Source organism: Chaetura pelagica, unplaced genomic scaffold, assembly GCF_000747805.2.
Source record: "Chaetura pelagica isolate M959 unplaced genomic scaffold, ChaPel_1.0 scaffold232, whole genome shotgun sequence".
In the NCBI taxonomy this organism is placed as follows: Eukaryota; Metazoa; Chordata; class Aves; order Apodiformes; family Apodidae; genus Chaetura; species Chaetura pelagica.
This window is the reverse complement of record NW_009952441.1, coordinates 2,356,727-2,371,571: the sequence shown is the minus strand read 5'-3', so window position 1 is coordinate 2,371,571 and position 14,845 is coordinate 2,356,727. Positions and strand designations below refer to the sequence as shown.

Below are 14,845 nucleotides of genomic sequence, written 5' to 3'. Positions count from 1 at the left end.
GGGCCGTGGGCAGGCGAACGGGGCCGCGTCGCCGTCAGGCCGGAACCTGAGCTTAATTCTCGTGCCGTTTTGTCCTGCGCGTGTGTTAAAGGGGTGCTCAAGTGAAGAGTCGAACCCGCGCAGGCGTCGGTTTGTGTGTTGTCAAGGTTTTTGTATCGCGGTGGTCGCACCAGGAGCTGGCTGCTCTCTATCCTTGAGCTCCGCGTCGTGGCCTCGGATTGACTGCCCGGCGCTTCCGAGGTGCCTCGGGACAGACACCCGAGCTGCTGCGCTGTGTTCTGCCCGTCCGTGTGCTTGAGGAGGGGCTGTCTTCGCTCCTTTTTCAGTGCCGTGGCTTTTCGGCTCATTCTGTTACTTTTCTAAGCCTTATGCAAACACGCCGGAAGCAGTCAGGAATGCTGACTTGCCATTCACCCAAAAATACATGCCTTCGTAGCCGAGGCTGAGAAGGAAGTGGCAAGCGTGCTGTCTTTCTTTCTCGGTGGGCAGCCTTAGTGCTTCTAGTGCGTTAGGCATGGGCATCAGCGTTATCCATACCGACGGATTGCTTCCCCTCAGAAGGGTTGCCCCTTTTGCTCCCTGGGCTTAGAGTTGTGAGCGTGTTGATACAGCTTTTCCCCAAGTTAGATTTTTTTTTTTTGGTTAAGCTTTTTTTAAAACAGAAATTAGAAATGAAGCAGTGTGTTTTGCAGGAGAGATCTGGAATGTGAAATGCAATGTTAGCTCTTAGCTTTGTTAAGTAAGGAAGATTCAGGGCTTTTGTTTGTTTCAGTTTAATATATTAATTTCTTATAACAGAGGGACACAAGTTGGTGACAATAAAGCATCTGAGTAGTGGATACTTGTGAAAATCTTGCTCTAAGCCAGTTGTCTGAAGTTGCTTAGTAATTCTGTGGCAGAGCAATAGAAGACAGTTCTTCTATTTCCTACTTCCCTATTCTTTGAATAATATTTTTTATGATTTCATTAGTTTCTGTCTGAAGACAAGGATAATATAGATTGCCTCGATTATCCAAGGGCTAAAGCTGCATAGTTCTGTCCATATTAGCTCTGTGATACAGAATGTGTCTGTTTTACTCGGGAGGGATGGAAATGTCTTCAAGGATCTCTTCATGCCAAGTATGTAATTTATAATGCTTCCTGTTTAAACTTGCAATTCCGCTTTACTTATGCTTACTTTCAACAGGAATTTCAATATGCTTCAGAGGTGAAGAGCAAGACTGTTCAGTTCATTAATTTAAGAAATGCAGGAACTTTGAATGACCCAAGGTAATTTTTATTTTTATATATTCACATGAAAGTATAATCTCTGTGTTTTACAGTCACTTCTAGACGTGGTAAGACTATCAAACTAATGTTATGCTGATATGTACCATTTTATGGAAAAGCATTTTGAGTTAATTTGGGAAGTCACTTTGGAAGATAATTAAATGTACCTCAACATAGGTGTCTGCCACCATTTAACATATGCCAGGGTACATTCAGTTTCTGCCTCAAGTTTAGAAGATGTGACACAGTACCTGTAGGAGACTTCTCCCTTTCTGATGCAGCAGTTGGAGGCCCAGTGAAGGATAGTGCAGATGTCTAAAATGTTTCTTACCATTAAGTACCTGAACTGCACCCTGAAACAGTACATGAATTCTGGCTAATCCTAAGGCCTTTTATGTTCCACGCCCCTAGGTGTTTCTGTGGAGCCCCTCATAGTGCCGTAGAGTGTGTTTTACTAACTGGCTAGCAAGAAGCCATTTTTTAAAAATCATGTTCTGGGTCGTCAACTGAAAGATACTGAGTCACCATAGTTCATAGTAACTGTTGTGTTGCTGTACCCATTAGTGAGAACTGAAATTGTGTCACTGCAATTCTCTGTTGCTAGAGATACCTATGCTTCTGCTTAGAAGTCAACACTGACACAGCTGGAAGAATTTATGTGGTTAAATTGATTTGGTTAATTAAACTGGTCTAGACTTCATCCACACTAACTTTTTGTAGTTATTTAAAGAGGAAAACAAGCAGTCTCACAAGTGCTGTGAGCCTTACATAATGGCTACAAGGGTGGCTTGAGATCCTCTGAAGGAGAAGGTAATTTTATGTATTCATAAGCACTCTCTAAATAACATGTAATTACTGGGCTACATGAGTAATTTGAGAAGCCAAATGCTGTACATAGACATGCTGTGTGATGTCTTAGAATCACAGAATCTTAGGGGTTGGAAGGGACCTCAAAAGATCATCCAGTCCAAGCCCCCTGCCAGAGCAGGGTCACCTAGAGTACATCACACAGGAACTTGTCCAGGCAGGTTTTGAATGTCTCCAGTGAAGGAGACTCCACAACCTCTCTGGGCAGCCTGTTCCAGTGCTCTGTCATGTCGATGTTTCTAAACTGCTTATAGCCACAGCGAGTTTAAGAGTCAAATGACAAATAGTGTCATAGAATGTTTTGGGTTAGAAGGGACCTTAATCTCATCTAGTTCCAACCTCCCTACATGGGCAGGGACACCTCCCATTAGACCAGATTGCTCAGAGCCCCATCCAGCCTGGCCTTGAACACTTCCAGGGATGAGGAATCCACCACCTCTTTGGGCAACCTCTTCCAGTGTCTCACTATCCTCACATCAACTAATTTCTGCCTAATCTCTAAATCTCCCTTCTTCCAGTTTAAAACCATTTCCCCTTGTTCTCTCACTCCGTGCCTTATAAAAAGTCCCTCCCCAGCTTTCCTGTAGACCCCCTTCAGGTACTGGATGGCCACTGTGTGGTCTCCTTGGAGTCTTGAGGTAAATGCATCTAAACAGGAGATACTTGTATCTATTTGTAGAGTCCAAGCTAATCTTGCAAAAAGTCCTTTTATGAAAATGGCCTATTTTGAAGTCTGACTCTTGCCCACTGAGTACACAAGGGTAAGTATATCTAAGGAAAGAAGTACATACTCATTAGTTACAGATCTGTACTACCAAAAATTCAAAATTCCACTGCCACCTGTGAGGTGGATTGTCACCTGCATTACCTTAAGAAAAATTACTACTTCTTGTTGTTTTTTTTTAATATAATCATTTCATGGTTAATGTTTTGTCCTAAGTCATGCTCTTGATGCTCCTTTTATTGTAGCTGTCTTCCCTGCTTTTCCTCCTCATTTTGGGTTTGTATGTCATTGGTAGCTGTTTAGATGAGACCACTTACGAAAAACTGGCTGAAGAAACACTGGACTCTTTAGCAGATTTCTTTGAGGACCTTACAGATAAGCCTTTTACCCCAGAAGATTATGATGTCTCTTTAGGGGTATGTTTCAAACATTCTTTTACCACTGTGATTGTTGTAGATAATTTTTGTAGATTATTTTTTTTCTTTGAAAGATAATTTAAAATTAGCCTCCCTAGCGCAGACACATAAAACGTGATTAGAGAAACTGTTCTGTTAAAAAGTAAGACATGCAGTTATATGATTTGAGGATTTAGAATGTTACTTTATACAGAAGGACATAATATAGAATAATAAATAACCACAAGAGGAGACAGAAAGTGATTTAAAATTTCAAAGTGGTCTGTGAATTTTTCTTAATGTGCATAGACCTCTCACATTAGCAGTCACTTCCCCCACAGTGGACACTAGAGCAGACCTGCATGGCGCAGTCCACACGTATCACGTGTAACTTGGTAGAGCAGTTTCTTTGATTGCCCTGAGTACTGAGAAGCAGCATTTTTCTTTACCAGGTAGAGTATGTTTGTCCTGGCTTTACTGATGACTCAGCCTGTGGTGAAGAGAAGCAACAGGAGGATGCAATGTTTGAATAGGTGGTTGCAAAAGGGAGACCAGAGCATACATGGGCAGAAGGCTGCTGTCACAGGAGACGCTGGGTGGCTGCTAGCCTGATAATTGGAGCCTTTATGAGGTCAGCCACTCAGATTATTTTTCAGGAGTGACAGACACAGCTTAAAAACATCCATTCTGTTTGTATAGGGCTTTTATTAGTTTTATATGCAATTGCTGAAGTGGTTTGTCTATAGGCTGCAACAAGGAGGAGAATGCAGTTTCCCCCCCACACTGCCATCTGCAACACAGGTCTTTCAGTACTGCATTTGTTTGAGGCCACGTAACTGCTGCAGCCTCTTCACGTTTTATGGCAAGGAGGTTACTTTCTGCTTGCCCTTTCAGTTAAGATTTTGTGCTCAGAGACATGGATGCAGATGGGTTGGGTTGCACTGTGCAAAAAAAAAACCAAAAAACAACCCAGAACCCTGAAGTTTTCAAACTTGTTCATGTGTAACTTTGTAATCATAACGTTTGCTCTTTATTTCTTATAGCTAGGATAGAAGATAACATGATGTTAGTAGGGTTCTGTTGTTGCCTTTAGCAAATAATATTTGTTCCTTTAATTGTGTAATTAATGTTATAGCTAATTGCTTTTCTGGTGAAAAGGGAAGAATTTTTTTAGCCATTACTCTTTGGTATGTTTTAATATGTCAGCACCTATTAGCCTAATTTAAAGAGCTTAGAACAAAATTAGTGAAAAGGTAATGATTTGCCTCTTTAGTATTCTAGACACTACATTTCGTGAAGGTTGATGAGTCCTTTTATGTCAGAATTTTATCTCCAGCCCCTGCAAAGTGGATTGTGTTTGACGTTGATTCATTCAGAGGCTCAAAGTGAATAATTTTTACATCATCTTAATTTTTACCAGTTACTGCTTTGTTGCATAGACTTTATAATGACATAATAGGATATGCAAAAGGTTAAATAGTGCCAAGTTTACTGAAGTTTATTCCAAACAAACAAGGCTAATGTTATAAGAAGCCACAAGGTGGCGAATGTGATAAAGGTTTGTTATGCCAATGAATTGTTATGACCTTGATTTTTTCATGCAATTTTTATCTTCGTGATATAAGGGGAAAAAAAATCTTTTCAAGAATATTCTTGTTACTAGAAGCTAAGAAACATTCATCCAGTAGTATGAAATATGTATAGTCATATTCCTTGAAATATGGTAAAAATATTTTGCATTTTAAGTTCTTAAAAACTCAGGTTGTATATCCTAGTATTTAGAAAATATTGTAAAATCTATGGTTAAGTGTTTTAAACACAGGATTAGAAATCAACCTTTTCTTCAATTTGCAATGGCAGAGCAACAACGTTGCCCAACAGCTGACAAGTAATGTAAGCAGTAGTATAAAATTTTTGTTAGCCTTTTGGGAACCTGTTTATTACAGTGTTCCTGTTGCATACTTAATATGGTGCTAGAGAGCACGTAGAAGAATAGTGAAACCTTTATATCGCTATTCAGGCCTAATCACCCCAACATGCTTTGATAGCTTTATCATCCCATAGGGCACAAAGCATTTAAGAAACTGGATCAAATAGGTCTAACTTATTACCTGAATCATCAAACTGTATTCTGTAGAGATACTCTTTTTGATTAGCATAATTCAGATCATCTGTAGGTGAACTCTAGTCCAAGCACTGTTGTTCTTTTACTCAAAGTTAGGACTGAAGTGTTTTTGTCAGAGTTGCTTCTCAAATGCAGTCATGGAAATGTCAGAGAAATTTAAATCATGTTGTCCAGAAGAAATAAGACTTAAGAAGACAGAATAAATGCTCCTTAAGTTAATAGTCTAAAGCTGGCATAACTAAAACAAACTAGACCTCATGGAATTTAGATGTCGAACAGTTTTTTAGGCATGATTCAGGACCAAGGCACTTCATCTGGAATTACTGGAGAAATAATTGTGTTTATTCACTGGGAAACTGTTGCAGGTACTTAAGATGGGTAATATTACATAGCTTAGAAATCTACCAGTGACACACAAAGCTTCTAGACTTTGAACCATACCAGCTCTGCATTGTTTGTGAATAGAGTAGGATGTCATTGGATGATGTTTTAAAATATGCAAAATGAACTATCTGTCCTTTCAAGATGGCAGGTCAAAGTTCAAGAGTATCATTTAAATAGTGCCATCATGAATGGTGCAAACACACTAAATCAAACTCTTAACTAGAAAGTTTAAAGTCTACTTCAGACAGACTCAGAGATATGCAGATTGTTGTGGGCATTAACACAAGTTTTTTGTAACTAACAGTCATTCTTCCAAGCTATTTTTGGGGATATAGTTGGGGATGTGATAGAGATGTGTAAGTTTCTGTTTATCTACTGCAGATGATATAATTCCTGTCAAGTAACAGGATGCACATTTTTAATTTCTCACTTTTTTTCTTTGTGTTTTAAGAATGGAGTTTTAACAGTTAAATTAGGTGGAGACATGGGAACGTATGTAATCAATAAGCAAACACCAAACCGGCAGATTTGGCTGTCCTCACCCACTAGGTAAGTTACATGTAAGTAAGTTACATAATGTCTGCAGACTGGGTGGAAATGTACTTCCCTTTTTTACAGCACAGAACAAACTATGTAATAACCTCTTAATAACTGACCTTTTTCCGTAGTGTGTTCTCAAAACATGATATAATGTAGATGTTCAATAATAATTTGTTACAGAGGTTCAAGTGCAGCATATTGACATATCTAAATAAATCCTGGAAGTGTGTAATACAAAATTTTCATACCCTGTTCCAGTCCAAAGCCACTGTCTACAGGAATATGGCCTACTCATAGGAAAAACAAACATCCATGATTAGAAAAAAAAAAAAAAATCAACCAAAGCTTCTGTTGGAAGAAAGAGTGATGATGTTATGATCTAAACCTTTCTTTGTATTTGAACAGGGTGTCTCCTTCCCCTTTAAGCTTGTGGGATTTCCTGCTTTATATGTTTATGTGCTCATTGTTTTTGTCAAGCATCTGCACTTTACAGGAGCTTTGGCTAGCTGTTCCCTCTGCCTTCTCTAATGCAGCAGTTTGATCCATTCCAGGTTTTCTTTTTGCTTTCAGCAGGGAGGGCAGCGAGATATGTGTGAAAAGGCTGTAGCTGCCTCCTGCAAACATCTGTATTCTGTGCCAGTGTCCCGGGGAAAGAACTGAGGGAGTTCGTCAGTGTTACTGGTGAATGAATCAGCTATCTGGAAAGTATGAGCACTCCCAGTAGCTATGAAGGCGTACCTCTTGGACGTTGTTCAGAAAAAATATATTGATTGCAAAACCTGGAATGGCTTTGCAGTAGGAGAATTCTGGAGAAGTGTTTGTGTTGGGGAAGAAAAAAAGTGCAATGGAATTTAATATTTTGAGAGGAGCAATTATAATAGGCATAAAACTTACAAAAAAACCATTCTAACTTTGCTTTAGTGTACTTATGTATTGACTGGTGCACAGCAAACCAAGTTAGTACTTTTTTTTACTAGCTCCTGTCCCAGAATCCTGTTATTAATTACATGGCTGACTTAACATGACTTGCTAAGGTACAGGCCTAGAAAGCTAGCAAACCTTTTTCTTTAGACTAATGCAGGCTGTGTGTCAGATTTTATCAGTTCCCTGTATTTTTGTAACAAGCATGATTTCAGAACCTTGATTCTGCTTAATGTGTCAGCCAGGTTTTTTTGTCACTGACACAAAGGTTTCATGTATTTATGAAAACCAAAACTCAGAGAACTTCTATCCAGTTTGTAGCCAACTGCAGTTGAGCTAATAAACACGTGCTCCAGAACATGGAATTAATGAAAAAATGTAAAACTGTTTTGTTTTGGTTTTGATTGTTCCATTAGTCAATAACAATACACAACGAAAAAGATAAGCTTTAAAATTCTTTAATGGTATTTTTCATAATTTTTTATTAAAAATTATTCACCTACAAACATTAAGTTCCATGCTTCCTTAACTGGTATTATGGTAAACAGTGGTATTTCCTGAAATATGATGCTACGTGTTCACTTACTTCCTAACTTCTGAAAAGCAACTCTGCACGATCAGGAGTGACATACTTCTTAAGTGTGTTATACTAGGAAGTGAAAGAAGCAAATGTTACTGCCAGTGATCACTTGCATTGAATGTTATATTTGGGAAATTTGTACATTCAATGTAAAGTTTTTAAGAACATATCCCAAGAGAGATAAATTATTAAGATGTGAGGGAGAGAAAATGTATTGAATTTTTTTAACCTCATCTTTGCTATAGTGCATCGTTACACTGAAGTGCACTTGAGCTTATGCTTGTAAACCCTTGCTTAGTCAACATTTCTAAAAAAGAGAAAGAAGGGATAGCTGCAACCTGCCAGCATTGTGATTGCAGCAGTTCTGTGTAGCTCCTTTGACTGAAAAAACTTTTCAACCTTACACAGCATCTTTCAATAATACCTTAATTTGATATTTTAATTATTCTGTTTAAAAATTTATTAAGCCGTTCCATGGGAAAAATATTAGTCTATATTTAATTTGGCAGACATTTTATAGAATTCACAAGATCCTCGCTTAAATTATTAATGGGAATTTTAAAAAATCACATTTGTACAGCATTTTGGAAATGCAGAGAACTATGGAAGTGTTTCATATTCTAACTGTATTACTGATAGTTACTACATAACATTTGAAAGGAGTTCAAATAACTTGCACATTTCTTTCTCATTGTTGATTAAATGGCCTTAAATCTTAGCCTGATTTTCATGAATGGCTGCATCTCATTCTGCCATTCTCTAGTTGCAGGGCAGTATAAACATACGCTTGCACTGCAAAGACAAAGAAATAAAAAATGCACAGGAAACTAACTGGAGCACATAATCTCAATTCCAAACAGTTACCAGTTCACATACAGCAAGTGAGATTTCAATGGAAGTGACTTTGATTTGTGTTTTCATTTTTATGTTCTCCTAATTTGGTTAGTGGTTAAAGTTACTCATTTGAATGTTGCAAGTTATTCAGGATATTCCAAGTTCAGATAAGTGTTTATGTTTGTAGAGAACCTGCAGATTGTTCTGTATATATACAGGATAGTCTGTTTTCTAGCAAACTTTGTGCATGGATTGTCCAGGTTCCAAGATATTTTGTCCTGTGAGTTCACAAGTAAGACTGATGGTTTGTGTGTTTGCCCCAGACAACCATTTCATTCCTTTCTCTTTTTTTAGTCTCTCCAGATGAGGTTGACAGTAGTGATCACCTTTCAGTCATCCTCCTGTTTCACGTGTGGAGAATTGAGTGGGTAGAAAGGTCTGGAATGGAACCAAGGTGTTCAAGTTTCTTTCTTGATGCTTATTTAGGCCTGAAAAATCAAGCCAACAACTATATGATAGCACAGAGGAAAATAGCATTTTAAATACAAAGCTCCCACCTGCCAATGTATTTGCTTTCAGCTGGTACATTATTTTGTGGCATCTAGAAAGAAGGTGAAAATGGTGATCAGTGTTCTGCTATGCTTAGAGTACCTGCATGTGACTGCTGCAAGGCTGATCAATAGAATTAGTTTGGTGTTACACAGACATCCCTTGTAATACTTGCGTACAAGAAAGTTACATGAGTGAGGCAAGAAGGTAGTAAGGGAAGAAACTGGAGAAATCAATGCCAAAACAAGAAGGGAAGGAGCTTTTGTCACTGGGAATGACTGATGTATCTTGTCACCTTTCAGATACATCTGTTAGATGGCTCAGCAGTGTCTGGCAAACCTGGCCTTTTCTGCTTCACTTCCCCAGACTTCCCATCAGTCCTTCTCCAGGCTGTCCGTTTCCTTTTCTTGAGCACTCTCTGTGGTGCATTATAAACACAGGCTTCCAGCATCTCCCCCTGAATAATCTGTGCTTACAATGTGTATTTTTTTCCTAGTGGGCCCAAGCGCTATGACTGGACTGGACGGAACTGGGTGTACTCTCATGACAGAGTATCCCTTCATGAACTACTATCAAAAGAATTTTCAACAGCATTAAAAACTAAATTGGATTTGTCCTCTTTAATATATTCTGGAAAAGAAGATACATGATTATAGTCGTGGAAGTTTGAAGACTTTAACCACAAGCCAAACCCTTCCTTGGTTTCTGGAGTACCCGATCGTACTTCTGTTGCTGTTCTTGACATCACTATGTTGTGCAACAAAAAAGAAAACAATATATTTTTCTCTTGTGCACAGTCTTGGGATTTCTTTGTCACTGCTTGACTGTGTGTCCATGCAGAACAGGTGGTTGATGTCTCCTTTCCTGTCGCTGGATTTCTCACTTTGTTACTGCAGCAGTGTCGTGAATTCTGCCTGCAGTCTTGTTCCAAGGTGAGGACTGACTGACCTGGTGACTTCTGATGAGTGCAGGAGTGCTAAGCTTCTTGTGGGGAGACATTCACCCAAAGAAAGAATGTGTGTGAATCACATTGACATAAGTTGTGGTGCTGCAAATACATTGCGCTAAAAACTGTGGCATCAAAACAGAATCAAATACGTTATTAACCAAATTACTGTGGCAGGTAGAAAATTTTATTTTTGTATAATGCAATATAAGAAGTTTTTCTCTCTGCATGTATTGCAAAACTTGCTCTTTACTCCAAATTCTAAATTACAGATTTTTTTCACATTAGGATATTTTGAGGTAAACTCTAAATTACTTAGAGGTCTCAGTGATCATAAACATCATAGGAAACTACAGTGCTAGTATGTGATGTCTGAGCTGTGCAGTATCTCTACCAACACTTGACTCTGTTATTGTGGCTTTCTCTCTCTGTTTCCTTTTGTTCTTCAAAGAGTGAAAATACATAATTTATCAATCTTTTCATTTTTTAGCTGAGCAAAATTAAGATCCTTTCATGGTAGCAAAAATTTGCTCCAGGTTTGTTCTGCATTTCTTAAGTAAGTGGGCTGATGATGTCTCTTTTCAGCATGATACAACAAGGCTCCCCTTAGTACTATGCTGATGCAGAAACTTGCCTTTTTGCTTCTTAGAATTTAGTGTGGTATTTATGCTTATAAAGCTGTGTTTTTCTGGCTGTTGAAAAATGAGAATGAAATTATACACTAGATCTTAAACCAAAAAAACTTTAAAATAAGTCATGAACTGGGAGAGGAACACTTCATTACTTGCACTGTTGTAGTATTACCACTGGTGTTCTTTAATTGCCAATAAAAGGAAAGCACAGAATTGTTGCCTAATTATTTAGGAAACAGCTACACCATACTCTTAGAAATCTTTTATCGGTATATGAAAAGATGTTCAGTGCAAAACTACTTTTCTTCTTGGTTCCTCTGATGCTTGTTGTTAGTTTGGCATGACTGTCTGGCTAGCTAGAATTATTACAGATATGATTGATTTTGTCAATAAAAAGCAATAACTATATAGTTGCCCAGTATTTGGATTAAAGTATGAGCATTGTTACCTGCCATTTCCCACCGTTAAATGGAGAGTAACAATTCACTAGAAGGAGCTCTTGGTTAATTGTCCACAGTGTTCATATGTTTTTCAATCAAAATAAAAAGTACAATTACCTGAAATTCCATCTCTACTGGATGAGGTAAATACAACTCCTATGAGTACAAGAGTAAAAGATGCTTTTTTTTTTTTTAACTAAGGAAAGCTAAAAATAGCACACCTTCTTACTGTTTTGTATTTAAAACAGTGAAAACAATTTACAGCATATGGAAAATTATAGTTATTATCTCAATCTCCTAATAGGTCAAACAGGTATTTAAACATGTTTGTATAGGTGTTAATGATTCTTAATTCATTATGTACAAATGTGATTGCAGGCTATGAAGATGAAGCTAAGGACCACAGCATGCATATTGGTTTGAATTATTTGTGTGTCTTAAAACACTGGAAAGCTTCTGTTCAAGATTTGACCAGTCAGGGTAGATTTTATAAGAGCACTTCAGCTTCCACATTTGCACTTCATCCATACAGCTACTGCTATTTATGCAAACGATTTCCTGGTTTTACGTAGCTGAGTAACAAATGGATTTAATCTCAGGAAGATAAATACTGTCAGCAAGTTAGAATGAGTTTCATGTCAGTGTATGAAATGAATCATAGGATGTGACTCATTTTTTTTTCTCTAATACTTGGAGCAAATTGTAAGCAAGGGCAAGGACTCTGTTGTCAGCCATTATGCTTGGACAGTGGAGGCACAGGGTGAGCTCTGAAACCAATGCCAGACTTTGCATATTGCCCAAAGACAAGTAACTTCTCTACTGTTTTTACTTCCATAACTTATGTGACCAGGCAGATTGCTCCATGGTCACACACCTGACATGTCAATAGTTTCTTCCTTCAACTCTCCCAAAGTAAGTAGCTAAAGGAAACCCTCTGATAGACACTATGAGCAGTCAGTACCAGTAAGAAGCATTGTGTTACTGACAGTCTAAGACAGTTGCTCCATCTCCAGAGAAGGAAAGTATACAGAGTACCTTCAAAAGACAAGTATTGGCAGAAGTAGTTGTGCAGGATACTCTGACTCTGTAGAAAGTGTGGTGTGTTGGGTTTTTAATGTATATTAGTTTTCACTAATAGCTAATCACTTTCTGCAGGTGAAGACTATTGTCCTGCTTCTGCCTACAGTGCGGAAGTCCCACCATGTCTAGCTTGCTAAAATTATTTTGGAAGTCTCAGTTCACATAGTGGAGTTAAGCTTACAACTGCTCACGGTCTGTATTGGTAACAAGATACTGCATTTGACAGGAGTTACATATCTAGATGTTCGCCTGGTTTTTGCTAGTTCATTTTCCTTGCCACTTGTGATAATTCTGAGGAACTGCTGCCTTTTCCCTGCAAGACTTCCATGTGATAACATCGTTCGGTCTTGTTTCCTTAACATTCCCAAAGTCTTTCAGCAATTTCATTAAATGGGTTGAAGACATGTCCTGAAGAGGTGGTAGCTGAGTAAGGGAAGGGGGATTCGCAGGAAGATTTGTGTTTAATCACTTTTCGTTTGTGGTTAATAGTTGAATTCTGTGATTGTGCTAACCAGCTGTGGAATGTGTGGGAGTCCTGGGAAGGAAGGCAGAGGCTTGCCAAAATACCTGGAAGATCATTCAAAATAGAAAAGGAAGCATGGGAGGGGCAGAAGCAAAGGCTATCAGAAGGAGATTAACTTTGCCCAATGGCTGATGTAATTGGCAGGGCACAGGAAAGAAGAGGGGCAAGCTGCATCATGTTGTGGCCCCTTTGGGGATGGTATTTTAAATTAACTACACACCACTATTCGTACTTGTAACCAATTAAACATGTTCCAGTCCGTTTTACTATTGAGATTTATTTATTTTTAACTCCTGTTTACAGATAAGAAAAAGTTGTTCAGCATTACACCCTCCTCTGTCCCGAACTGTCTTATGTAAATTGTACTGCTGGCAGTCATAGAACAAAGACAAGATTCCAGGATTCCTGACCTCTACCAAAGGAGATAGCCAGCAAAGGCTGTTTTACTGGAATTAGAATAAGGAGAGCTGTGAGTAGATAAGAAAGATTTTTAAACAGTTACTAATTACAAACTTTTTTGGAGTTCAGGTGAGAAAAGGCAGACATGTTGAGATAAGGATACAATGGAATGTTTAACAAGGATACAACAGATGTTTAAAACAAGTTGTATAATGTTGTTGCAGCCCTCTCCAATTTGCTGCATTGTTTTAAAATGTGTTTGTGGTGTGGTAATTGTCCTATGTAGTGAGTATCACAATGAGTAATTTTGTAGGCATTGTTAGTTTTGAGATGTAGGCTCTTCTGCTAGCCATCAATGTTCTTACCTGTTCTACTGAAAAAAAAAAATAAATACAGTAAATATTTGAAGTCTTCCTCCTCCTCACAGCATTTTATAGCCATTTACCAAGCCTCATAAGGCCACTATTACAAAAGTATCCTCAGAAAAACAAGAACATTTGGAGAAGTAACAGATGCATTTTTTAAACATTCATTAAAGAAACAGACACCCAGCACAGTGTAAACCAAATAATCTTGACACATACCTGGAAGTAAGACTGAATTTCCACTCATCTTGCCTGGGTTCTACCTGAGTGCAATATTGTGTTACTGAATTGAGTCTGGTTTGGTTTTTTTTTCCTCCATTTTGCTATTTGGGGTTTTTAGATTGCGAGAGTCACTTGAAGACTAGTCTATGCAGATGCATGTTAATTATTAACGATACCTACAATCAGGCATTCAGTACAACATGGGAATGCAGTTTCGTATTTGCAGTCAATAAAACAGGCTCTTTCGATGCCTCCTTCCAAAGTCCAACACCTTCCTGAAGAGCTGTGTTTGCCTTCTTTATCTGAGCTCCTGTGAGACGCATGCTGCACAAACAGCCCACCCCTAGCAAGGAAGAACCACTTCTGAATTAGAAACGCTGTGGGAATGTACAATATCTAGCATCTGTTGAAGTCACCTGCCTGTCTCACCAGCAACAGCAAACCAGAAAACTTGTAAGTAGATTTTGTTGCACAGACCTGATACTGAGGAAGTATAGGGTTTAATTTTAGAGGGGCTTGGTTTAACTGCCCAAGATAGCAGATAAGGAATTCCTGGTGACATGTAGTGCTTTACAATGCAGAAGAAATATGACTCCAAAGAATCCTGTCAGGGCTGCTGGCCTCGCCTTTCTCTGTGGGGCTGCTGGACATCAGCGATGCCGGAAAGCTGATACTTGCGGAATGCCAGCCTGAAGTGCCGTCCCTTTTGGCAAGTTAAGGTTTCAGAACCGCATTGGTACAACTTGCAGAGTGACGCTGCGTGTTCTGGCCTGGAAACCGGGCTGCTCTGCTTTCTCCTAATCTTAGATGTTTCAGCTGTGAGTGATGATCCGAACACCCAGCTCGTCGGAGCTGCCAGAGCACACCGAGCAAGCGGAGGGGACTTGGCCGTAGCCCGCCTGCGATAAGAGGCAGGAACAAAAGCGGATTCAGAAGCGTACGCGGAGGTCTTCTACTTAGACGAGTTTAGATGGGCAGCGATCCCGGGTTCCTAACAACGCGTTGATGCAAACGGCAAAGACCGCAGTGTCGGGGCTCGGGGAGGGCGCC

At 38.9% G+C, this 14,845-nt stretch overlaps 1 protein-coding gene across 1 annotated transcript; it reads left to right on the top strand.

Annotated features, from left to right (window-relative positions):
• Nucleotides 1–514: 514 nt before the first annotated feature.
• FXN (frataxin) lies at nt 515–9,838 on the top strand. Its single transcript, XM_010008489.1, has 5 exons — nt 515–562; nt 1,085–1,269; nt 3,156–3,276; nt 6,216–6,313; nt 9,685–9,838. The coding sequence occupies exons 1-5, from the start codon at nt 515–517 to the stop codon at nt 9,836–9,838; spliced, it is 606 nt and encodes a 201-aa protein (XP_010006791.1).
• Nucleotides 9,839–14,845: the final 5,007 nt, after the last annotated feature.